The sequence below is a fragment of the Eschrichtius robustus genome, chromosome 5 (assembly GCF_028021215.1).
Source record: "Eschrichtius robustus isolate mEscRob2 chromosome 5, mEscRob2.pri, whole genome shotgun sequence".
In the NCBI taxonomy this organism is placed as follows: domain Eukaryota; kingdom Metazoa; phylum Chordata; class Mammalia; order Artiodactyla; family Eschrichtiidae; genus Eschrichtius; species Eschrichtius robustus.
In genome coordinates this window covers 33,026,055-33,051,536 of record NC_090828.1, presented here as the reverse complement: position 1 = coordinate 33,051,536, position 25,482 = coordinate 33,026,055, and the positions used below count along the sequence as shown (strand labels likewise).

The following is a 25,482-nucleotide window of genomic DNA, read 5'->3' as shown; positions in this document are numbered from 1 at the left end:
CCAATCTCCTTTTTACAAAAAGAAATCAAAATGAAATCCGCTTTAGTTATCACGGTACGGTTCCCTGCCCTCAGATGACTCGCGGAAATGACGCCATCAGCCGAACGCTGTCTGCTCCTTCGCAGCAGCGGCGGTGGGTGGACGTAAGCACGTCGGTCCTCCTACGCGTCCACCTCGGGGAAGACTGGAGCGCTCCCCCAGGCGCTGCCGCGCACCGCCGCCGGGTCTTCAAGAGCTGGGTCGACTGCGACTGCGCAGGTATGCAGGGGCGCGGCTTCAGGTTATCCCGCCCCTTCCCAGCCTTCGCGACCAATGAGCAGCTACTGCCCCGGGGCGGGGAAATCCTTAGAGGCCGGAATCATTAGCCGTGAGGACAGCCCCGCCCCTGTCTCCACCCAGCCCCGCGCCCCGCCTCGCGCTGTCGTCGCCCCGCCTCCCTCTCCCGCCCTCTTGCCTAGCTACGGGGTAATACGGGGCTTGAGCTTGGGAAGAGGGCGAGGGAAGTAAGTTAGACGTCGGCCTGGCGGCGGCGGCGGCGGCGGCGGAACCGCAACCGTCCAATGTGAGCGCGGTGAGGGGGAGCGGGTCGTAGGGAAGAGGGGGCCGCGTGGCAGAAATGGGAGGGCTCCGGGTGCTTGGTGGTGAACGCGCCGTAGAGTGAGGGGCGGCCGTGAGGGGGCGAGGTTGACCCGGGTGTGTCCCGGTGCGGTCGGGAGGGCGTGGATAGCGGGTCGGGGGATGCCAAGCTCGCTTTGCCCCCTCTCCAAAGCTTCTTGGCAGCTTGGCACATCTGAAGTTTGCCTCCCTTTCGGTTGTCTGGGATGCGAGGAGGAAATTTAAAGGTCCCCCAAAACATTTGGAGGCTTTCCCGGGGTGTTTTCCTTGCCGGTGCGTGCGTGCTCCTTTCTTCTTACTGGATGGAGAGGTAGAGAGGTCAGGTGGGCAGGCCGACTTTCACTCTCTGAGGATTGTTCAAACAAACCAGGAATTCTTCACCCTCCTCCCCACGCCCTGCCCTGCAACACACGACAAACATTCCCAACAAGTTTGAAGAAGCAGACTAGAAAATTCTGAGGGATTCTATGTCTTTGAAATATGTCAGTAGTAAGTGTACTTTTTCTATGTTTATAGAAAAATGTATGAATGGGAGCGGCGTTTTTTCTGTTTATTATCATTGGACACATTTTTTGTTATGAGTACTCATCTTTGAGTTCTGCCCAAGAGGATTCTGACTTTGTGTTGATGTGATATATTGTATTAGCTGTGATGTTTTCCTGAAACACAAGTTTCTATGAAATCCAATCAGTTGGAAAAGCTTAGCCGGTTGTTGGTGGGAAGTGAGTTAGATAAATCTCTAGTTCTGATAAACCTATAATTATTAACATGGCCTCTTTTAAAGCAAATCCTTGCATATTTTTCTCTTTCACAGATTTATCTAATTGCCCAACGACCACTGATGAAGATAGGTTGGAGTAACTGCTGAAACTGAATTTTATTGACCAGAAGACAGTCCATTTGTTTCACTTCTTTTTGTTTTCCCTACTGCTTTGAGCTTTACTGTAACGGCTGAAAAACTTGGAAAATAAAATGAACATGCTGTGGTCTTGAACTTTTTTTTTTTTTTGAGGAAAAATTAAAGTGCCAGAGTGAAAGCCAGAATGGCATCCAGAGAGAGACTCTTTGAACTTTGGATGCTTTATTGTGCGAAGGTAACTGCTTTCCTTTTTATTTCTAAGTTTTAAAATACTTTGTTATAAAGTTTTGTGACTGGCCTTATTAGCACTTTATTTAATGGATAGTAGCATATTTATTCATAGTAATGACCCCAAATTTAAAAACACAGGATTTTCTGTTTTCCACTTTTTCACGTTTGAACACATACACAATATTGGCATGCTCTTAAAAACTGTAGGATGTGGTTTTAATTTGATATTTGTCTTCAGGGATCCTAAAGTTATATGAGTAAAATTATGACCTTTGAGAAAAATAAAACATTTGTATTTTTGTTTGTGCTTTTTTTTTTTCCTCCCACAACTGGGAGTACAGATAGAGATATTTTTATGAGAAGAGCATTAAGCATTTTTCTCATAATTAATCTTTTAAATTAAAAGATTATTATATAAAAATGCTATTGATTTGAGGTGGTTACTGTAAGCTTGCCCTGATATTAGCACCTTATAAACATTGTCTCTCTTGATGCTCACAACAATCCTGTGAGATGGGTATCGTAATTATCCTTTTTACTGATGAGAAAAACTGATGCAGAGTTTAAAGGGGTTAGTGAGAAGGAGTCCCTCCTGCTTCCGGGAACTCACAACTGCCTGATTGAAGTCCATGCTCTTATCCATTATGACTGCTCATTATTTTTTCTTTGTCATTCAAAAATAAGTTTTTCTCCATTTGTCTTTATGTGAATTTTTACATGTTAGCTTTGATTTTAGGTTATTGGAGAAGAAGGGTACTACTTAAAAATATGTTTTTCAAGTGAGGAGCTATATTATTACTTTGAAGATACTGGCAAGGGTCAGAGTAACATCTCTAACTTACTCCTTAAGTTACTTTAGGTCTGCGTGGTGAAGTTCTCAAGTCTCAGCTTCCATTTCTGCATTATCCTGTAGGGCTCCCTTTCTATACTTTCAGCTTTTTAAAGAACTAAAAGTTCTTTGAAGTTATTCTTTAACAGATGATCTCAGTTATCTTAATATTAAATATTAGAGCTCACACTGGAATTTTCTATGACTTCCTGGTTTGGTATTTTTTACAGTTACTGAAGGACATATACTTTGAAATATTTAATATGAATTTTTAAAATAGCTTTTAGTCTTGTGTAATTTAATGCCAGAAATGTCTTTTTAAAAATAGACCACTCTTCCAATAAAAAAGGAATCCAATTCACCATTCTTGAAAACAGTCACTAACACGTCAGCCAAAAATTAAAAATGCATTTTAGTATGCATGCCCAGTACTCGTTTGAAAATTATTTTTTAAAAAATCCATCAAACTTACTAGGTTTTACATTTTCAGAATGACAAAAAGTAAATGGGATTACATTTCCTTATTAATTAGTTATATTGTTTCTAGGTCGAGTTCATGTTTTATTCAGGCGACACTGTGCTTATTGAAAAGATAGTGTAGTTTGTTCGACAAACACAGAATTTTGTTCTTAATGACTTAACATAAAAGTGAATCCTTACTCTTTTATGAGAATGTCTGAGTAAATAGTGAAGGACCTTCATGGTCAAATTTTGAAGCCTATTCTTGGACAGGAAGATAAATCGCATTTTTATGTTAAAGATTTAAATCACTTGTGCACTTAATAAGATTAAAATTTTTTTCAACGGTTTTCAAAAATTCATTATTTAAAATAATGATTTTATGTTTCACCAGTTCATGAATAAGGTACTTGTAAGCTAGACAACAACTTTCTTTTCTTCCGATACCTTGAATTCAAGTAGCTTCCAAATATGCATCATAGGTTTAACACTTCTTTTCCCTAGTGAGAATGATTACCAAATACCCGGTTCTCTATAGTACTTTCTCTCTAGCCTTATTGCTGTCACTCTAGCATATGACCCTTCAAACCACCTGACTTTCTTTTTTTCTCCTGACTAACTTATAAGACTTTTTTTTTGTACCTTTGACAGGCTTTCAGACTGCTTCAGGACTGCTCAGATCTTCTCTTAACTTAGCTCCAACTAAGACCTCTTTTTGGGCTTGCAGTTGTGGAGTCTAGTTTTGGCTCTGTTGCTGCTTTGTTTTTTGACCTTGAGCAAGACTTATCTCTTTGGGTCTCAGTTTTCTTATTTGTCAAGTAGTAGTGTGTATACAAGGAGAATTCTTGTCTAACTCACCATAAGATTTTCATTTATTTTGACCTCTGAGGGACGTGGAGCTTTTTTGTCCTTATTCTGTGGATTATCGTATAGAACTTTTTAGTTCATCTTTCTTTTTAAAGCTTTTATTGTGAAAAATTTCAAACAGGCACAAATAGAGAAGATACTGTACTGAACCCTTTGTATCTGTTACTGTGCTTCAGTAGCTATCAGTTCATATTCAGTGATGTTTCACATAGAACCCTCCACTACCCTTCCCTCTACCCCTGAATTATTTTAAAGCAAATCCCAGACAACATATCTTATCCATAAATATTTTAAAATATATCTATATTATAAGAACTCCTCTTAAAAACATAATCTCAATATAATTCTTTAAATCATCAAATATCTGGTTGGTCTTCAAACTTTCCTGGTAGCTTCATAAATGTTCTTATTTTGCTACTGTTTGTCTGACACAGTATTTAAACAAAACATACATGTTGTATTTTGCTGAAAATTTGTCTATTAAGTCTTTTAATCTATGGGTTCCTCCTCACCACACTTTTTATCCCTTCTGTTTATTTGTTGAAGAAACCAGATTTTGACATTAGAATTTCCTCAGTCTGGGTTTTGCTGGTTGAATTCTCTTGATTTTAATTGTTACTTCTATTGGTGTCTGCAAACTGGCAGATCTAGAGACTTGATTGATTCACATTCTCCGTGGCGGCTGGAGGCTAGAATAATTAATGAGTGTCTTGGCCATCGTGACTTTTGCCTATATGCATTATTTCATTAGGAGTTTGCAAAACTGTGATATTCAGATTTTATCATTTCTTTATTTATGAGTATAACATATATAGAGAAATGTCCCCTCATCAGTTATTTGATGACAGTTCCTTAAAGGGAAGGCAGGCAAAATAAACTTTGATTCTTTGTTTGTTTTCAGAATAATGACTTGATTGCTAGCATCCTCCAAAGGTGACCAATTATTTTTCTTGAGTATCAAGTTCATCCTTAATGGTTAAAATTTAAACATTGTCTATTATTTTGCTGCCCTGTTTGGTATGCTATTCATATCAAACACTGTATACATACCTGATTAAAGAAGACGACTTTGAAGATTTATGAAGGTCTGCTTCAGGGCAACGTGTATGGTTAAGACATCTTTTGTATTTCCTACAGTGCTAACCTCGGCACGTGTATTCCACAGTGTGTTAGCAATAGATGAATATTAAGGTGTCATCATAGAGTTCTATGTAAAGTGATGTTTTAAAGGTTGCCATTGAGCATTATGAAAGTTCAATAGGTATTTAAATAGGACTCTATCAGAAATAACCCTTAGATAATACTGTTGGGTCAAAGGAACACTAAGGAGATATATAAATATGTCTTCTTCCCATTAGTCTGGGTTTAGTTGCAAGCCTAAATACTAGTGATTAAAGTTTTTAAAGTAGAATTAAAATAAATTCCTGGTTTCAGAGTTTACCAGATGGGTCCCCGTATATTAAATGCAATATTTCAAAAGAATTTGGGTAAAAAACTTTGCAGTTTGTTTTTTTAACCAAAGTTTTCAGGTCTGATTTTTCACTTTCTAGGAATAGGATTTAATTGCATTGTCAAGAACATGCATCTTGCTAGTAGGTTATTTATTAACCTCATGTAGTTATTACATAATAGAGGCAGGATGATTTCTGATTACCCAGCATTCCTGCTGTATACAGGGTCTTTCACTAATGTATTAGGCTACTAATTTAAGTTATGTAGTCTGAACTTTTCTTGCCTCCAAACAGTCATCCCCACCCAGGGTCAAGGATTTCATCAACAGTGCATTTCATATAGCTCTTATAAGTTAAATATTAACTTGGAAACAGGTTTAATTTTGTATCTGGATTTTAGTTCAGTAGTTAACTACTTCTCATCTGAGCATACTTTTCTCAAGTGTAGAAGGTAACTTTATTTTTTAATATCTAAAGATTTTACTTTATATTATCTGTGTTAGGCACCATGTAATTCCCTGTTTCTTTTGACATTATTTCTTAATGTGCTTGTGGTAAGAGAGATGGCGCTGAAAACAGTTTTGGTTTCTACATTATCATACAACTTTTTGGAATTCGTATGTTGCATAGAACAGATACGTACGTATCCCTGTCTCAGCTGCTCCCCTTAGATAGGCATAAGGATATATTTCTGTTCAACATTTAGCCTTTTGGTAGTGCTACAGTTGGTCACCAAAATATGCAGAAGAAACTGAGTCCTCAAATTCTTTGATAAGATTAAGTCATTTTTGTTCTGTGTAATGGAAAGTATCAAATGCGTTAACTCAGTAAAAAGATACAAAGTGAGTAAAAACATGACATTTTGAAATGTGGCAATGTGGGTTGAAATTCATGGTTCATTTTTGTCACTAGCTTTTTTTTTTTTGAGCTTCAGTTTACACTGAAAAATTTTGTGAAACTTCAGAATTAGAGCCAAGATTTAGTCCCAATTCTGTTTCTGATTTTAAGGACCCAAAGACAGGTTACCTAGTTTCTTTATGTTTCAGTTTTTTCATGTGTCAAATGGAAAAAATATTTTGCGTATCTTTCAAAGTTGTTGAGAACAAAATGAATTGACTGTATTTAAATGCACTGTAAGGGTAAGCTAAGAAATATAAAAATGTAATCTTTATTAGCATGTAAAGAATACGTATGTGAGCATGAGAGTATGTGTCTCAAGATTACTTCCATTTTGTGTTTATATGGTATAATGATAGTGGGAAATACTCTCTTGTCTTTTTACCAGTAGTGATGAAGCTGTGCTCATGAACGTCTTAATTTTTATTTTATTTTATTTTTAAATTAATTAATTAATTTTTGGCTGCGTTGGGTCTTTGTTGCTGCACACGGGCTTTCTCTAGTTGCGGTGAGTGGGGGCTACTCTTCGTTGAGGTGCGCAGGCTTCTCATTGCGATGGTTTCTGTTGCGGAGCACGGGCTCTAGGTGCGCAGGCTTCAGTAGTTGTGGCATGTGGGCTCAGTAGTTACGGCTCATGGGCTCTAGAGCGCAGGTTCAGTAGTTGTGGCGCACGGGCTTAGTTGCTCCGCGGCATGTGGGATCTTCCTGGACCAGGGCTCAAACCCGTGTCCCCTGCATTGGCAGGAGGATTCTTAACCACTGCACCACCAGGGAAGTCCCCGCATCTTAATTTTTAATCTGTATTTATTTTTGCTTTCAAGCATAGCGCTTAATTATCCCAGTAATGATTTGGGATTTTTTTTTTTTTTTTACTCTAAACCAAGTTTGTTTTGCATCTTGGTGATGCTCCATTTCCTGCTGTTGCCCTTTGTCCTGCTAAATCTGGAATATGACTGAAATAGATAGTTTTGCAATGAGCTCAGAGTAAACTTCCTTTTCAGAATAAAAGTTTTGCTTCATAAGGAAAACAGAATTTAGAGGTGTTTTATTCAGATAAAAAGGCATGTGCCTCTTTTTATATATAGATTTGGAAAAAAAACGGATGAATGAATATTCTTCTAATGAGAAAATTGTAATTTATTTATACAATTTTGGTTGTAATTGTAAGTGAAACTTTTGGCAAGACGTACCAATATACATCAACCCTTATAATTTAGCCCTTTTTTTTTTTTCATTTCAAATGAGTTGGTCTAATTCCAGGTGGTACAGAATTCAGGATAGGACAGGGGCTTAAGAACATAGTTTGGCAGGATTCTGGGCTGGGTTTATGCAGATCTCATAGCTGATGTAGAAATGGCTGAGAGGAACTAAAGATGAGCCACTGTATGATTTTTTTTTTTTTTTTTTTACAAAAGTTTATTCTTAAATGTGCAGTAGGTTCCAAGACAACACTTATTCTAGCTATGGGTGGCAACAGATGTTATGGCAGGGAATCCAGATGTTTAATCCAGATGTTTAAACAGGAATGGAATTAAGGATCATCATTGCTTCAGGCACAAGGAGCAGCTTACTTTTTGCCAGATTTCTCAATTCCACGTGTGACCAGGGGGCCTTTCCCACGGCCTTCTCTTTTAGCTCCTCAAGTTTCTTTTGCTCTTCCTTCTGTTTCTGCTTGAATGCCTTATCTTCCTCATCCATATCCTTGGCTTGCTTCTTGGTCTGCTTCAGGGGCTTCTTCTTGCCACCTTCGCGGCCCGACATGGCGCCTGCTGCCCTTTCCCCCAACCCTGCCACCGCAGCCCATTTTTAATAAGTCTCTGGTATGTGCAAAGTGTAGATAGAAATAGCTCTCAATTTACTCTGGCTTAATAATGACTTTGTATATAAAGAAAGTAATGTTGTTTGACTCTAAGGCAAAACAAAACAAAATCATCAGCTTAGTAGTATTGGTTACCAATTACATGTTCATTTTAGGAAGTTAGATGTGAAAGAAAGCAAGAAATGAGTATTTTTTGTCAATAGATGTGAGATTTGCCCTTAGGAAAGGAATATTACTACCTTTGTGGTTTGACTTGAGGAGCTTATGCACTACTCTAAAAAGTTGTTACGGTGCATGAAAATATTTTATTATTCTTTCCTTTTGAATATCAAAATTTAAATTTCCCTGGTAGAAGGTTGAATTGATAGCCCTTCAATGTGTAGATGTGGAGGAAGAGGGAAAAGGAAGAGCCCCAAATAATTTTTAGGTTTTTTGGTTTTGCAGACTGGTACTAGGTCATCCCATTCACCAAGTTAGCTAGTGCAAGTTCACTAGGTTTTCAGGTAAACATGTGAGTTTGCAGTGCCTGGGGGATATCTAGGTAGAGAAACACCCCACGAAATGGAGTTCAGAAGGCCGTCTATGCTGGAAATAAAGATTTGAGAGTTGTCATACTGGCAATTATTGAAGAGTTACATGAGAGTAAGAAGGGAAGAGGCTCAAAAGTCAGGGAGTCCTGAAGAATATTATCTTTTAAGAGGCGGATAGAGGAAGAAGAGTCAGGAGTTTGGGAGGAGAGCCAGGAGTGAGTGGTTGCCTCAGAAAGTAGAGGGATGTCAAATTCAACATAGCTTTGAAGAAAAGCATTATGGGGTGTGTATTGGATTCCACAGTTAAGAGATTATTGGTGGCTTTAGCAAAGTAGTTCTAAAAAGAGTGGGGAAAATAGATGTTAAAAATACAAGTCCCCATTTTATTTTTAAATTGAATCCAACAGACTTAAAATCACTGACAAACTGCTATTAAAGTTTTAAAATGTTTACTCTTGATTTTTGTACTTATCTGGCCAGGGACCTTTCAAACTTATTCTTAACTATATCTAAGGAATATCAGCATTTTCTTTTAATTTATGTCTTGTGACTTAGATTTAGACTGGTAAAATTATTCTCTGGTTGAGCCACAGCATTAACTGATCCATGCATTTCACATGAAAGTCATTCAAGCATTTCAAAGCAGTTTGTCTCTAAAAAAACCCCAGTGGTTTTGTTTGATGCCTTTAATTTAACTACTACATGATCTTCCCTGATAATAAACTTTAGAATAGTAGGAAAGATATGTACTATTTCAATTTATGGTGTCATTGTGAGGTGGGTTTATACTTTTTTATTGAATAATTTTGACTTATGATTTTTGTCAAAATATAACATTTAAGTTTTAAAATATAAAATTCCATTTTTCTAATGAATGAATCTCATTTGAAGCATGACAATATATAGACTTTCTAATTTAGATTTATGCTCTAAGAAAAAGTAGTAAAGATGTTTTACTTTTACACCAAGCTTTAAAAAATTTTAAATTTAAGGTATACAAGTTAACTGTAGAAAATTTAGAAAATACAGATATGCAAAAAGAAAGTAAAAATTTCATTATTCAGAGATTTTTAGTTAGAGTACTTTTATGCATGTGATCGAAAAGTCTGTAAATTAGTTAGGTTTACTACTACAAATCATTAGGATATCAAATTTGAAAAACTTCCATCTGATATGAAACTTGAATATCGTTTTAAACTTTTAAGTCCAATTTAGTTAGTTTTTATTGGATGCCTACTGTATGTACATGTTATTTACTGTCATTTTATCCCTTGAATTTAGTATTTTTCCTCTTTTAAAAAATTTGGTCATTTAAAAAAAATTAATAAACTTTTTTTAGAGCAGTTTTAGGTTCACAGCAAAATTGAACAGAAAGCACAGGAGGTTCCGATGTACCCCCTGTCCCCATATATGCACAACCTTCCCTATTATTGACATCCTGCACCGCAGTGCTACCTGATCACTTGACTGACTTCCCAAAAACACTTGAAGCAGAAATTTCTTTACCTGTTAACTATGTGTGAAACTCCAAGATGAACACAAAAAGCAACAGGACATATTATACCTAACATTCCAATACTCTAGATGTTGGTCTTTTCAAGCCTTGCTAATTTTAACTGAGAATTCTCTACACTCTATTGATCAAATGTAGAACTTCATTAAAGTAGTTATCTGAATGAATAGTTACTTAAAATTTAAGAAATACCTAAAGTAAAAATTAAAATCTTTCCCACTAGGGGTTGGTGTATTCTAAGCCTATTTTTATGCACAGGCCTCTATTAGAATATTGCTTCTTTTGTTTGTGTTAAAATGGTTTCCAAATCTTTCCTGGATGTGACTGGCTTTTATCAGAATTTCCATCAAAATTTTATAACTTTCATCTGGTTAATTGACTGTGACTTCATCTGAGGTCATGCTTTTCCAACTAGAGTCAGTTTCCCACTTAGATTGTAGGATGTGAGACCTAAGGGAGGATGAATGAAGTCATCAGTGATTGCTTAGTTGAAGAGGTAGCATTTGATTGAGGTTTTAAAGAATTAATAGTTTAATAGTCACAGAGGGTGTTCCATACACATATAAGGCATGAACAAAAGTACAAAGGAAAAGCAATCTTAGTATAGGTTCTCATCGCTAATGTCAAATTATACCCTGCTGCTCTGTTTTCATGCCTATCTGTGTACACAATAACTTCATTTTACTGATTAATTTAGTATAATATTTTGAAGACATTTTGAACAGCAGGTAATCTCAACATGTTGGAGTACCAGCTATGCACATAAATCTAGCAAAAGGACATCACCATGAACACCTGTTACCAGGTGTGCACAGGCAGTGACAAATGTAACAGCATCCTTTCTGAGAGCAGTTGTAAGATGCATTTTGATTTCAAAGATGCCAAAATGTAAAAAATTATATGTCTTAGAATCAGAGAACTATGGTATAAAAAGCAGTTGTAAAAAAGAATGTCTAGAAATAGGAAAGAAATCCCAATAATGATATTTAAAAACCAATAAATTGGATGCGAGTTTAGATAGCTGAAGAGAATTAGAGAGTTGGAAGGGAGGTCACAAGAATTCTTTTAGAATATATCCTAGGAAGTCAAAGAGTTGAAAATATGGAAGGTTCTGAAGGATAGTATGAAAACATTTAACACATATTTTTTTAAAAGTATTTATTTATTTATTTATGGCTGTGTTGGGTCTTCGTTTCTGTGCGAGGGCTTTCTCTAGTTGTGGCAAGCGGGGGCCACTCTTCATCGCGGTGCGCGGGCCTCTCACTATCGCGGCCTCTCTTGTTGCGGAGCACAGGCTCCAGACGCGCAGGCTCAGTAATTGTGGCTCACGGGCCCAGCTGCTCTGAGGCATGTGGGATCTTCCCAGACCAGGGCTCGAACCTGTGTCCCCTGCATTGGCAGGCAGATTCTCAACCACTGCGCCACCAGGGAAACCCATAACACATATTTAATTGGACTCTGAAAAGGAGAGTAAAGAAAGCATGAAACAAATGTTAATATTTGAAGAGATTGCAGGTGAGAGCTTTCCAGGATTGATGGAAGTCTAGTAAAACTCAAGGAGAAAAAACAAATTCCATACCAAGATTCATGATAGTGAAACCACAGTGGTTTTGCAGAAAACCAAAGGGAAAGAGAAAATTCTGAAAAGCTGCCAGAGGAAAAAACGATTATCTTCAAAGGAATTACACATTAATAGCTGATTTTTCAGTAATAATGATGGAAGGGAAAGGATAATGGATTGATACCTTTAAAGAAAAGACTAATGTAGAATTTCCAACCAAGTGACATTTTTTCAAAGACGAAAGTGAAATAAAGTCATTTTCAGCAAAACAACAGTTCAATTCATCAGGAAAATGTAACAGTTTTAAATTTGTGTGTACCTCATAACCTAGTCTCTGAAGCAAGCATTGACAGAACTACAGAGAAATGAACATATGACAATCATGGCAGGTTTTTTTTTTTCTTCAGTTTATCATATTTTAGTATTTTTTTCTCAGTAATTGGTAGAATGAACAGACCAAAGAAAAAAAATCAGTAAAGATACAGAAGATTTAAACAATAGGATCGACAAATTTAAAAGGGATTTATGTAGAACAACACCCATACATTCCTTTCAAGTACACATATTTACAAAAATGATATGACAGACCTTAAAGCAAGTTTCAACAAATTTCAGATGATTGAAATAGTAGAGTATGTTTTCTGACACGAATGTAGTTAAGGAAGAAATGTTGCTAAGGAAGAAATAGCAAAAAGATTAAAAAAAAAAGTCATGAACTACAATTTAAAACAAACCTTTGATTAAAGAACAAGTAATAAAGGAAAATTAGAATTTCGGGGAGGTGGAACTGAATGATAAAAGTAAGCATTTTAGAACTTCTAAATGGGGGGCGCCTATAGCATTACTTAGGAAAATTTATGGCTATAAATGTGTTAGAGAAAGAGGCTAAAAATAAATGAACTAGTCATTTGTGGTAGCCAGCCTTCAAGATCCCTACCTCCTGGTATTCACGCCCTTTTATAGTCCTCTCCTACACTGTATCAGGGTTTGTCTGTGACCAGTAGAATTTGGCAAAACTGATGGTATGTCATTTCCAAAATTAGAAAAGACACTGTTGTTTCCGTCTCAGTTACTCTTTTTTCCTTGGATCATTCGCTCTGGGGGAAGCAAGCTGCTATGTTGTGAGCAGCCCTATGGAGAAGCCCATGTTGTGAACAACTGAAACCTTGCCAGCCACACCATGTGAGTGAAGTTGAAAGTAGTTCCTTCAGCCCAGTCAAGCTTTGCTATGACTGCAGCCCTAGTTTCCATCTTCATTACACGTTTGGGAGAAATGCTGAGCCACAGCCACCCACCTAAGCTGTTTTTGAATTCTTGGCCCTAAAAAACTGATATGATATTTGTTGTTCTAGCTCCTAAATTTAATTTGTTATGTAGGAATATATTATTATTAATATATCATCCATTTCAAGAAGACAAGGAAAGAACAGAAGAGGCCCAAAGTAGAGTGAAGGAAATTGTAAGGGCTTTTTTTTTTGATGTGAAAATTCTGAAATTTATTATTTTTCAGTTGTTGAAGGAAGTGTACATAAGAAGGTTGACGTGCATCACGGAATGTTTAATAAAAATTATTCGTTATTTAACAGCTTGGGATGAATGACATAAATACAATCTGTATCTGGATACAATTTTAACTAAGAATCTGGAAGTGAGTTTGAAAATAAATTAACAGCTCTTCCTTCTGCAAATCTTTCTAGTAGTCGTGGTATCATAAGGAAATTATAAGGTTTATTACAGGAATTACTCATAATAAAATACTGGATCTAGGAAAAGATAATCGGTAGCTTCTAACATCACGTAAGAGATAACTAGAAATTTATCTTTTGAAGGACATATATAACACCACCTATGTTGTGTTTTTTGGGGAAAAAAAAAAATCTCTAAATCTGACAGTCTGTAGATCTACTACTTTGCAGGAAATACAGAGGACTGAGGAACATGTTAAATGACATAAAGATGTGCAGTCAGCAAAATCCCTAATGTGAGAAATACTAAATCACAAATGGCCCAGTGTCTTCAACAAATAAATTAGGGCAAAAAAAAAAAAAAGAAATGTAATAGAAACCTACAGGTTTAAAAAGACTTAAAAGATATACCAATAGTTTGCAATTTATGGACTTTATTTGGGTCCTGATCTTATCAGTTAAGAAAGGCATTTGTGGGACTTCCCTTGGTGGTCCAGTGGTTAAGACTTCGCCTTTCAATGCAGGGAGTGTGGGTTCAATCCCTGGTTGGGCAGCTAAGATCCCACATGCCTCGAGGCCAAAAAACCAAAACATAAAACAATTAATATTGTAACAAATTCAGTAAAGACTTTAAAAATGGTCTACATCAAAAAAAAGAAAAATCTAAAACAAAGGCTTTTGTGAGCAAGTCAGGAAAATTTGAACATCAACTGATATTAAAGAACTGCTAATTTTTTTAGATATGATAATGTCATATTTTAAAAGATATCTTTTATGGATATACATTGAAATATTTGTGAAATATGAAATATTTGTGAAATATGAAATATTTGATGAAATATGATATCTGGTTTGCTTAAAAGTTACATTAGAGGATGGGGCTATAGGTGAAAGAAGATTGGTTATGCATGATTTGAAAGTTGTTGAAACTGAGTCATACCATTCTCTCCACCTTTTTTGTATGTTTGTGATTTCATTTAATAAAATGCTTTTAGAAAGAGCAGAAATTAATAATAAACATAATAGGATCAACCAAATAAAAAGTTGGTTCTTTGATAAAATTAATGAAATTGAGTCAGGAAGATAAGGTTTGTGGTTGTATGCGTTTCAGAAATTTTATATTATATTCATTGCTTCCAATGGCGTTCCTAAGGCATAGTTCATCTTTTTAAAATTTATTTATTTATTTACTTACTTATTTGGTTGCGCCGGGCCTTAGTTGTGGCTCGTGGGCTCCTTAGTTGCGGCAGGCGGGCTCCTTAGTTGTGGCATGCGAACTCTTAGTTGCTGCAGTTCCCTGACCAGGGGATGGAACCCGGGCCCCCTGCATTGGGAACGTGGAGTCTTAACCACTGCGCCACCAGGGAAGTCCCGCATATGTCATCTTAAAGATAATGTATTGTTAAAAATCTTGTTTAATTTTGCTTAACTAGTGCTTCTCTAACTTGATTAAGCATGGCAATCTTTCCTTTTTCTTTTTTTTGAACTTTTCAAATTGTACCTGTTCTCATCGAAGCCGACAGTATTGTTAAGTACTTGCTTAGGAAATGGTGACTTCTCCAGTCTTATAATCTATGCACCTGTCCCACTGCTTCCTGTTCTTTCCATGGTGGGACAATACCAAATATTGTACATCCTTTGAGCATATCTTGCTATTTTCTATCTGTCTGGAATTCCCCTCTCCCCTCCTCTCTCCTTGAGAATATCTGTTTATGATTTGTGAAAACTTTTGAGTACTTTTGTTACTCAGTTACCTCCAACCTTGACAGATTCAGTAGCTCCCCTTGTATTGTTTTGATACTTTTCACAACTGTTTTACCTCTCATGATGTGTTGCACTTATTTGTTTATGCTTTTCTTTCCTACTGAAAAAAGAGCACTTTGAGGACAAGATTATGGTGTTTTTTTTTTTTTTTTTTACTATTGAGGAATAATTGATACAAGATTATGTTTTGTCTTCATGTCCGTAGAGTCTAGCACTGTCCCTGGTTGGTACATGGTTGGCATGTACTTATTAAATGTTTTTTGAAGCAGCTAGGTTCTATTAGAAAACCTTGAGGGCTGGCCTGAAAGACTAATCATCATTAATAATAGTGTTTCTGTGGGAGGAATTTATCTTCTTTTGCTAGGACATTAAAAATATGTTATGAATATAACTGAAATGAACTTTTAAAATGCAACTCGTATGTAAGTTGCGAGTTGCCCAACATATGGTTGAAATATATGTATGTATCTAAAAGTTTATAAAACTTGAAAGAATACTACAACCCAAATATCATTGTGTGGAGGAAGTAAGGTGTTTCCCCCATTCTTACCCGTAACCCTAGCCCTTAAGAACTAGGTGAAATTGTATGGATCCCTTAATTCTGTGACCCACTAAAGCCTCCCAGTGGAGGAGTGGATGTTGTAAGAAGGTAAAAGCCTCCTGTGCTTTAATGTAATTTAAATAATCACATTCGGCTAGTGGTCACTGCGCTGGACAGCACATCTAAGTGTTTAGACTTCATCCTCTGGTAATGGGGGGACGTTGAAAGTATTTGAACAGGAGAGAAAAGATGATCAGATTCAAATTTAACAAACCCCATTAGTAACTGTGTGTAGGTGAGAGAAACTGAAGCTACAGAGACCTGTAGGGAGCTACATAACAGTCCAAATGAAGGACTGTCTTAATGGCAGATGATTGGATGAATATTTGAGTACAAGATCAATAAAGTTGATTTTAATTATTTTATAATTGCTTATTTTATTGAGCATTTGCTAAATGTCAGGTACTGCTGAGTGCCTTACATGTATTATCTCATTCAGTGCTTTCAACAGCCCTATGAGGGGAAGTATTACCTTCATTTTATAGATCAAGAACAGATCAGAGAGATGAAGTAACCTGCCCAAAGTCACACTGAGAGTAAATGCAAAGAGAGTTGAAAGGAAAGGAATACAGTTAAAATCATGTGGCACAGGGGATCATGAAATATTTAAATGTGTGTGTGCAGCATAGAACATTCCTGTTTTGTGAGTGAGCCGTAATTTAGGCACATAATAGGTTATAAAAATAGCATTAGGAAAAAATAAAAATAGCATTAGGGACTTCCCTGGTGGTGCAGTGGTTAAGAATCCGCCTGCCAATGCGGGGGACATGGGTTCGAGCCCTGGTCCAGGAAGATCCCACATGCCGCGGAGCAGCTAAGCCTGTGTGCCACAACTACTGAGCCTGTGCTCTAGAGCCTGCGAGCCACAACTACTGAGCCCGTGTGCCACAACTACTGAAGCCCGTGCGCCTAGAGCCCGTGCTCCATAACAAGAGAAGCCACCGCAATGAGAAGCCTGTGCACCACAATGAAGAGTAGCCCCTGCTCGCCACAACTAGAGAAAGACCATGCACAGCAACGAAAACCCAATGCAGCCATAAGTAAATAAATAAATAAATTTAAAAATATATTAATAAATTTTTAAAAAGTAACATTATACTTAGCGTATACTATGTGCCCTTGACGAGGTTATTTAATTTTCACAACCCTGTAAAGAAAGGTACTGTCATTATCTTCATTTTTATAGAAGAAACTGTTGTGCGAACATAGGGTAACTTGGTCAAGAAAGTGACAGAGCAGGGGTTAGAGTCCATGTAATCTGGCCTCAGTGCTCCTGCAGTACTTAATACATTTGTGTGTTGTGTTAATAAATATCGTACAAGTGGAGAGATAGACCCTACTGTGCTGTTTCATTGTACCCAACTCTCTTAACCATGAAAGTGGCTAAGCTGAGATTTAATTAATATTGTTTCTGGGTGTGTGGACATTTTTCCTTTTATGGCCTTTGGCAGTAAAGTATAGATCCTCTTAAGGGTTTTCTCAGGCTGTATGGAATGTGGCTGTTTTATGTGTTAAATTGTTTATGGCCTTGAGTTTACTGATCCTTAGTTCCTCTTTTCCTCTTTTTGTCCACTAAGCTCCATTTTATTCCTGCTCACAGTTCAAAGACAGTGTAGTGTAGTGTAGTGTAGTAGAAAGAGCACGGTTGGATTCATATATCTTTGCATTTTAATCCCAGCACTATCAATGGCTAGCTGTATGACTATGGATAAGTTATATATCCTTAGAACTTTGCTTTTCTAACCCATAAAATGGGGAAAATGAAACCTTCTCTTGATGGTTGTAAGGAGTAAATGGGATGATGTATACTTTTTAAATAGCTGCTATAATACTTTGCACATTGCAGAATCTCAAAAAAAAATGTAACTGCTTCACTTCTTACTAAATAAAACATTTCCAGCTTTAAGTACCATTTCTTTCTTTATAGTTAGTTGCTCAACTTCCTAGGAGAACTCTGTACTTACCAAACTGAATTACCAAACACTTGGTAACTCTGACTTTCAGACTTTGAACCAGATACGGTAGAGTTTCTAAATAAACTGTGAGGAGAAATACATTAATTCTTTATGGCATTATAAACTGTTTTGTGTTGAACTTTTACAGAGTTTATTAAAACTCTGCTTTATTAAAAAGGAACCATGGTAAGGAAAACTCTGGCTACTTGTATTTCTGGAGTCTTATCCTGATGAATGAATGAATGAATGAATGATGTGCTGGTTGGAAATGAAAAAAGCAATTAATGAAATCCTTGAGAAAATTTCTCACAAGAGGTAGTTCTTTTTCTGAAGTATTTCTGTCTTCTCAATGATGATGTGGATTATAACAATTTATGATCTGATTTTGGAACAGTATATTAATAGATAAAATAAATACACAAAAGGTCAGCAGTCTGCATATTCTGGGAACATTCTTTTAGGAATTCTGATTTGTGTGTAATACTTTTATTTTAGGGAAATAAATTATTTGAGTTCCCTTTATCCAAGAGCAGTGCCTAACCAGTGATATTTAATGAGTAAGTAAGACTCCTGAGTATCATGTTGAAATTGACTGGAGTAAAAAAGTGTTAAGGATGTGAAGGAAACAAATTTGAGCATCATTTTTAATGATGCAATTTATATTTAAAAAGACATTTCTGAGGAATCATGGTTTTTTTCAAATCATCTTTGAGATGTAACTTACAGACCTTAAAATGCACAGATTTTAAGTGTCAAATATGATGAGTTTTGATACAAGCAAACATTTGTGTCACTACTACCTAATAAAACAAATGGAAAATTTCTATTACCTAGGAAAGTTTTCTTTGTGCCCCTTTGTAGTCAGTCCTCTGAAAGGCAGTCAGTGATCTAATTTCTGTCACCATAGCCTGCTCTAGAACTTTGTATAAGTGAAATCACACAGTGTATATGCTTAATGCCTGGCGTCTTTTGCTCAACATGTTTTTGAAATTTCTATTCATTGTCGTATCAACAGTTCATTCATTGTTATTGCAGAATAGCATTCCATTGTGTGAGTATACCACAATTCATCAGTTAACCTGTTGACAGAATTTTGGTTTGTTTCCAGTTTTGGGCTATTAAAAATAAATCTTCTATGAACATTTTTGTATAGCTTGTTTTTGTGGATATATGTTTTCACTTCTCTTAAGAGGAATGACTGGACCATGTGGTAAATTTATGTTTAAAAGAAACTGCCAAACTGTTTTCCAAGTGATTTTACCATTTTATACTCCCACCAGAAATGTGAGTTCCAGTTACTCCACATCTTTACCAACACTTGGTATGGAAAGTTAAATTATAGCCATTCTAGTGGGTGTGTAATGGTATTCCATTTAATTTTAATTTGCATTTCCCTGGATAACTAATAATGTTGAGAATGCTTTTGCATGCTACTTGGCCATTGGTGTATCTTCTTTTGTGAAATGTCTGAGCCTTTTGCCCATTTTTAAATTGAGTTGTCCTTTTTACATTGATTCATAGGAGTTCTTTATATATTCTTGGTACAAGTCCTTTGTCAGATATATGTACTGAGAATATTTTCAGCTGGCATATGGCTTGCCTTTTCATTTTCTTAATGGTGTCTTCTGATGAATCAAAGTTTTAAATTTTGGTTAAGACCAATTATTATTTTTTTCTTTTTTTGCTTTGTGATTTTTGTGTCCTAGCTAAGAAATCTTTGTCTACCCCAAGGTTGCAAAGGTATTCTGTATTTTCTTTTAGAAGATTTTTTAGTTTTTATGTTTAGGTTAATGATCCATCTCCCATTTTATTTTATTTATGCATTTTATATTTTTCATTAATTCATTGGGCACCTGGTCAGTGCCAGGAACTGTTTTAGGCACTTGGTGTCCATTAGTAAACAAAAAGAAATCACTTGTGGTGGGCCCTTAGATAGGCCTTGAAATTGTGAAGCCTACAGTCTAGGGGAAATGACAGATAATAAATTAATAAATAAATTATACAGTGTGTTAGAAGGTGAGAAAGCACCATAGGGTGGGACAACAGAATAGGGTAGAAGGTAAAGGTTAGTAAGAAGGTTTGTAACTTTAAGAAAGGGTGGCAAAATTTGGCTTCATTGAGAATAAGCCATTTAAAGAATGACCTGAAGATGTAGGAATTAGCCATTCAGCTATCTGGTGGAAGAGTGTCCTGGGTAGAGAAAACAGCCATGGCAAAGGCCTGAGATGGGAGCATGTCTGGTATGTCCCAGTAACAGCCAGGAAGCCAGTATAGTACAGGGTGACAGTGGATATGGCCACAAAGATAGGGGAGGGCAAATTGTTTAGAATCTTATAGGACATTTTTCAGATTGTAGCTCTTTGTGTGAGTGCCATGGGTTCACTATACTTAATATACATTTTAAAACAACACATATGTCTTCCTGTATATCATTTAGAGATTTCATATTATTGCTTCTTTAGATTTATCAATTCATATCTGCTCAATAGGAGTGAAAGCATTTTTTTAAAAAATTCCTGACAGATGTACTTAATATTACAATGGTTTTCTTATTTCAGAAAGATCCAGATTACCTGAAGCTGTGGTTGGACAATTTTGTTTCTAGCTATGAACAATTCTTAGATGTTGACTTTGAAAAGCTGCCTACCAGGTATGTTGAAACACTTAATTTCCTACCCTTGGGTGAGTTTGTTAATTTTTGGTACAAAAACTTCATTGATGACATTATAAGGATGGCAGTTATGTGACACACATGCTACTCCTGCATAACCCTGCTTTCATGGCAGACATTTCTGATTGATCACAGCAGTCTTGCTGATACTAGACGTGACTTCTAGAAGCCTCTTCTTTACTTTGTTAAGCCACTGGCAACTGGGTGTCCTGCAGTTCATTTCAATTCTGACACTACCTGGAGTTAGCGCCAGATCCCATGAGTTAAAGGCAAAGTCCTCCACAAGACTGCCCGCACTTCAGACATCATTAGCAAGTCTTGGGAGCCACCGACATTTCTGATCAACAGGCTATAAATTTGGGGGTTGTCATGACTTCCTCAGGTTCAATAATTTGTTAGATTAACTCACAGAACTCACTGAAAGTCCTATACTTATGATTACAGTATTATTATAAAGGATACATGTAGGACAGGGCCTGGGAGGGTCTTGGATGCAGGGCTTCCATGCTCTCTCCCTTTGGAGTCAGGGCATGTTGCTCTCCCTGAACATCAGTGCGTTCAAAGAAGGAAGCTCTTTGAGCTTTGGGTGTCAGAGTTTTGTTGGGTCTTATTACTTCATTGACCGTGTGATTGAACTCAGTCTCCAGATCCTCTCCCCTCCCAGAGAGTTGGGGGGGTGAGTTATTCAGATGTGGCCAGCCCCTTTTTTGAAACTATCTAAGGGTCCACCATGCGTCACTTCATTCATTTGCATAAAATTTCTTTATTATATGACAGGCATTCTATGGTAGTTGAAACTTACACTTCTTTTCCTGGCTTTAGAGAAGGGCCTTAGAAAACATCTTGGAGGAGGCTAAGTTTTCAGATTTTTAAAAACTAGGTTTGAAAATCATAAGATGAGGGAAAAATAAACATCTTGGAGGAGGTTAAGTTTTCAGATTTTTAAAAACTAGGTTTGAAAATCATAAAATGAGGGAAAAATTAACATCTTATGGAAATGTATAAGTGAAAGTACAAATATTTTCTCCCATTCCTCTGCCTACATTTGTTTCTGCAGTCTCACTGTTCCCAGGCCCACTTCCCAGATAAAGTTCGTATTGTATCTCAAGTCACCTTGTGGACCTAGGTAAGAGAGGTTAGGTTTGCTGTGGTTCAAAGCTGGAGAAATGAGGACATACTTTTAGCCACAAAAGGAACTCCATTTATAGAGATGTGTTGAGAGAGGAGGGGAGAAATGGGTGGTGGTTGAGGATGAAAAAGTATCTGGTGAATTAAAAATCTTCAAGGGCGAAAATATTTGCAGTTTGGGGGTGGAGGTAAGCAGTGAGAGTTTAGACACAGGTGAGTTGAATCTGGAGAATCACATAGGAGCCAGATCATGAAGTGCCACAAATGCATTGCTAATGGACTTTGACTTTTTGTTATGGAAGATACAAGGCTCTACTAAAGAATTTTCTGCATAAGAGTTTCATGATCAAGTTTGTTTTTTAAAAGTCACTTTGGTGGCATTATGGAGGTTGGATTGGGAAGGGTTGAGACTGAAGGCAGGAAGGCCAGTTAAGAGGTAATTGTAATAATTCAGAGAAAAGCATCATTAGAGCTTTGGACCAAGGCAATGAACTTAAGAAACAACATGGTTATGCTCAGAAAGCACAAGTACTTCATTTATAAATATAATTTCAGAGTTCTTCACCATTAGATTATTTGTAACAGGTTTATAAAGGTTGAAAATCAGCATTAAATCTTGAACTCAAAATAAGATTATGTATTATTGATTTCTACTCATAAAAGAGTATTCTTGTAGTTTATACTTAGGAGTGCTTTTATTTTAAAAATTTATAACTCATTTTAAATCATGAGCCTAAGGATCTTATGGAGTCAGGATTTTGGCCTTTGAATGCTTGGGGTTTTGTAAGATGCACTTGTTATCATCCATACATTAAAAATGTCTCCTTTCTTGGGAGGTCATTTCTAAAAACACTATGTAGACTTATATTGCCACTATATTTAAAGTAAGATGAAGAATCTCAAGAATGTTTTTTTACTTGTGATTTAGTTGGTTTATTTAAAATTATATTTCATATCTTTGTCAGAAAACTGAACCATGAATTTAGATTTTGCTTGTAGTAAACTTTCAATTTTTCAAGTGAATATTATGTGTAAGATATGTAAAACTAGTCTAGTCACCTTAAAGATAAGAAACTCACAGATAATCCTCATTTAAAGTATACTGACTTTATACAATTTCCAAGTTAGAGAATTCATAATACAAGGCAAGGATTGCTTTTACCAGATTATAAAGCCTTGAAATTTAAGCTGGACTTTTTCCTATGTTAGAGAGAACAATTGGCAGCTGTTTACAATAGACATTGACTAGGCAAATTGAGGAGTGGAAAAGATTTCTGGAGTTTGGGAAATATCAGCAAAAGGAGCTTAGACTTATGGACAATAAAGTCCTAGAGGTGGGAAAATCCTTCTAAATTCTTAAATCCTCATCACATTAGGAACAAGGCCAAAAATTCCAACTTTGTCTATATGCCATGTCCTAAGTAAGCCCCAATTTTATAATGAGAGTCAGTTAAAAAAAAAAAAGATTGCTCTTTTAGAAGTTAATATTTTTTTCTGCCCAGTTAAATCAAAACGTGTGTAAATAGAAAATGGGACAATTAAGGACAAAAGGAACTACTCTTTTAAATAACTAAAATGGAATATTCGGAAATCTAATGTCTTCTTGCTTGTTGATTTAACATTTTTGGAAAAGTGTGGAGGAATAGTTTCACTTAGTCTTGAAAATCAGTTATATTTAAATGTTTGTTTATTATTTTGAAGTTACTCTGGTTTTTCTAATCACCTCTTTTTAGCTCTTCAAAAAAAATTAAATATAAAAATGAGTGTTTCTGATACCATCTATAAATAAGAGAGAATGAAAGAATCCAAAGCTGCAAGTGAAATGATGTCCAGACTAAAATGAAACATGTATTTTTAGAACATGGTTATATAGTATTAGGCAACCTTGGTAGTATGCTTTGTGACTTGTGTTTATTTTATAAAATGCTTTATTTTATGTTGTAGGGTGGTTCAGGAAGAGGCTAATAATATTTACATATGTGTTTATGTGACTACTGCTAAGATGCTTCAGATTTCTTTGTCTGCAGTGAATGCCTTTTACTCAATGTAAAAATAGTACTAATACTTCATGTTAAGCATTATCTGAAGAAGAGACTATTATAAAGTATAATTGTCATTTAATCATGGAAACTCTTCACAGTGCTTCTTTGCTATTTGAGCGTTTTTCTTAACAGAGTTAGGGAAATAAGTATACAGTGGCTTATGAAAAGATTCTGAGGCTTTAGAGATAGTATATTTAAAATGCATTACATATTTAGAGTTCTTTACATACTTTAAAGCTGAAAATGCACATTGACTTTCTGGTTTCAGAGCCCAGTGAAATAGGGTGGATATCTGATATTACAGTTTTATAGATTAGGGAACTTCAGAGATTAAATGAAGTGCTTCATGTTACAGAGGTGGAACTTAGTATGCAGGCTTCTGACTTTGAACCTAGGGGGTTTTAATGTGAGAGGCACATGCAAGGAGCCAGTTACATCTGGTATTGGCTTTTGCCCTTAAAGAACCATATTGTCTTCTTACACAGAAACCACTTGTCACAAAATATTGATGTATTGCTTTAAAAGAGTCTTCTATTGATGCTCATGCTTGGGGTTCTACATTCACCTCTATCTTTCTCCTTTCCTTTTGCTAGTTACCTTCTCTCCCTCTTCTGATCAGATGGCTTAGGGACCTTATAGGTAGGTGAATATTGTTTATTTAGTAAAGCAGTTAACAGATATTAAACTAGTTATAGGTACTTCATTTTTATTTGCTAGTTACCGTTTCTTTTAGAAATGGTATAGACACGTTGTATTTCTAAATAGTAGAAGGTGAACTAATGTTATATTTTAAATACTTTCTTTAACAATAGCACAATTGAAAATACTAAATAGCCTTTTTCTCTCTCTCTTTTCAGTAAGCCTCCTCTGAAGTACTAACCACTCTGCTCTAATAATCTTCTAAAATGTCACTATCCATTTGGTGGTACCATGCAGAGAGGAAGGCACAGAATATCTGGACTAAAAGAGCTTCTTTAGGATTTGAGCTGAAAATGTAGTTACTTTAAAGTGCCACAGATTTTCGTCCTGTATTTAAACACCTTTCTTATTTTGTTCCCCTTACATTGTAGGGTAGATGATGTGCCTCCAGGAATATCTCTGCTTCCTGATAATATTCTGCAGGTTCTGAGGACCCAGCTTCTACAGTGTGTTCAGAAAGTGGCAGATGGGTTAGAGGAAGAACAACAAGCCTTGTCAATTTTGCTTGTCAAGTTCTTCATTATTCTTTGCAGGTATCTGGTACAAATAAACTAGTTATTTGTTTTAAATAATTATTAGCAAACTAATAATGCATTTATTGGTTATCAATGATGCATGTTGTTCATATGGAGCTCTCAAGGATGAATGCAGCTTTTGCAATAGGCTTGTGGTTTGTTATTATATTGGAAAGCCTTTTACTGTACCTACTTAGAGAGATTCAGCCGGGATAAAAAATAATTGCTTTAGAGTAAAGACAATGACAGGAGTTTTTACTTAAGAATTTATTGCACTGATATTTTCTATATGGACCTCACCAATAAACATGTACATACACATTTTTATACTGTGCATTATCATTTGTGAAATGTATTTTTCTAGTCTTTCATTTTATAATTTTACCAAAGAAAGTATAATTATTCCATAGCTTATATTTCCAGATTTATAGATGATTAGGTCTGTGGTACTTAAATTTTGGTGTGCATAAATGTCAACTGGGAAGCTTAATAGAAGTCCAGAGTTTGAGCCTTACGTATGGAAGTTCTGATCCAAAAGAGCTCAGGCATTTTGAATTTTCACACATTCCATTAATCTTCATATAAGAATTTGAGAACCGTTTGGGTAAGGGGCATCACATGCCTCTTAAAAATCTGTCTTCTTTTCTTGTTCTTAGAGGAAAAGCTTTCAGTCCTTTACCATTTAGTATGATATTTGCTGTGAAATTTTTATATATAGGTTTTATTATGTTGAGGTAGTTTCCTTCTGTTCCTAGTTTGCTGAGCGTTGTTATCAGGAATGGTTGCTGAAT

At 36.0% G+C, this 25,482-nt stretch overlaps 1 protein-coding gene and 1 pseudogene across 2 annotated transcripts in view; one reads left to right on the top strand and one right to left on the bottom strand.

Annotated features, from left to right (window-relative positions):
- The first annotated feature begins 453 nt into the window (after window positions 1-453).
- The window catches only part of NBEAL1 (neurobeachin like 1), a 161,012-nt gene continuing 135,983 nt past the window's right edge, over window positions 454-25,482 (top strand). Inside the window, exons 1-4 of one of the 2 annotated variants that reach the window (XM_068544631.1) lie at window positions 454-562; window positions 1,430-1,709; window positions 20,195-20,286; window positions 24,548-24,709. In XM_068544631.1, the coding sequence (XP_068400732.1) occupies window positions 1,659-1,709; window positions 20,195-20,286; window positions 24,548-24,709 (305 nt within the window). In that variant the 5' untranslated portion in view covers window positions 454-562; window positions 1,430-1,658. Of the gene's footprint in view, window positions 563-780; window positions 1,105-1,429; window positions 1,710-20,194; window positions 20,287-24,547; window positions 24,710-25,482 lie in introns of those variants that run through there. The other variant, XM_068544630.1, reaches the window with a different exon arrangement.
- On the bottom strand, window positions 7,776-7,969 carry LOC137764986 (translation machinery-associated protein 7-like; annotated as a pseudogene).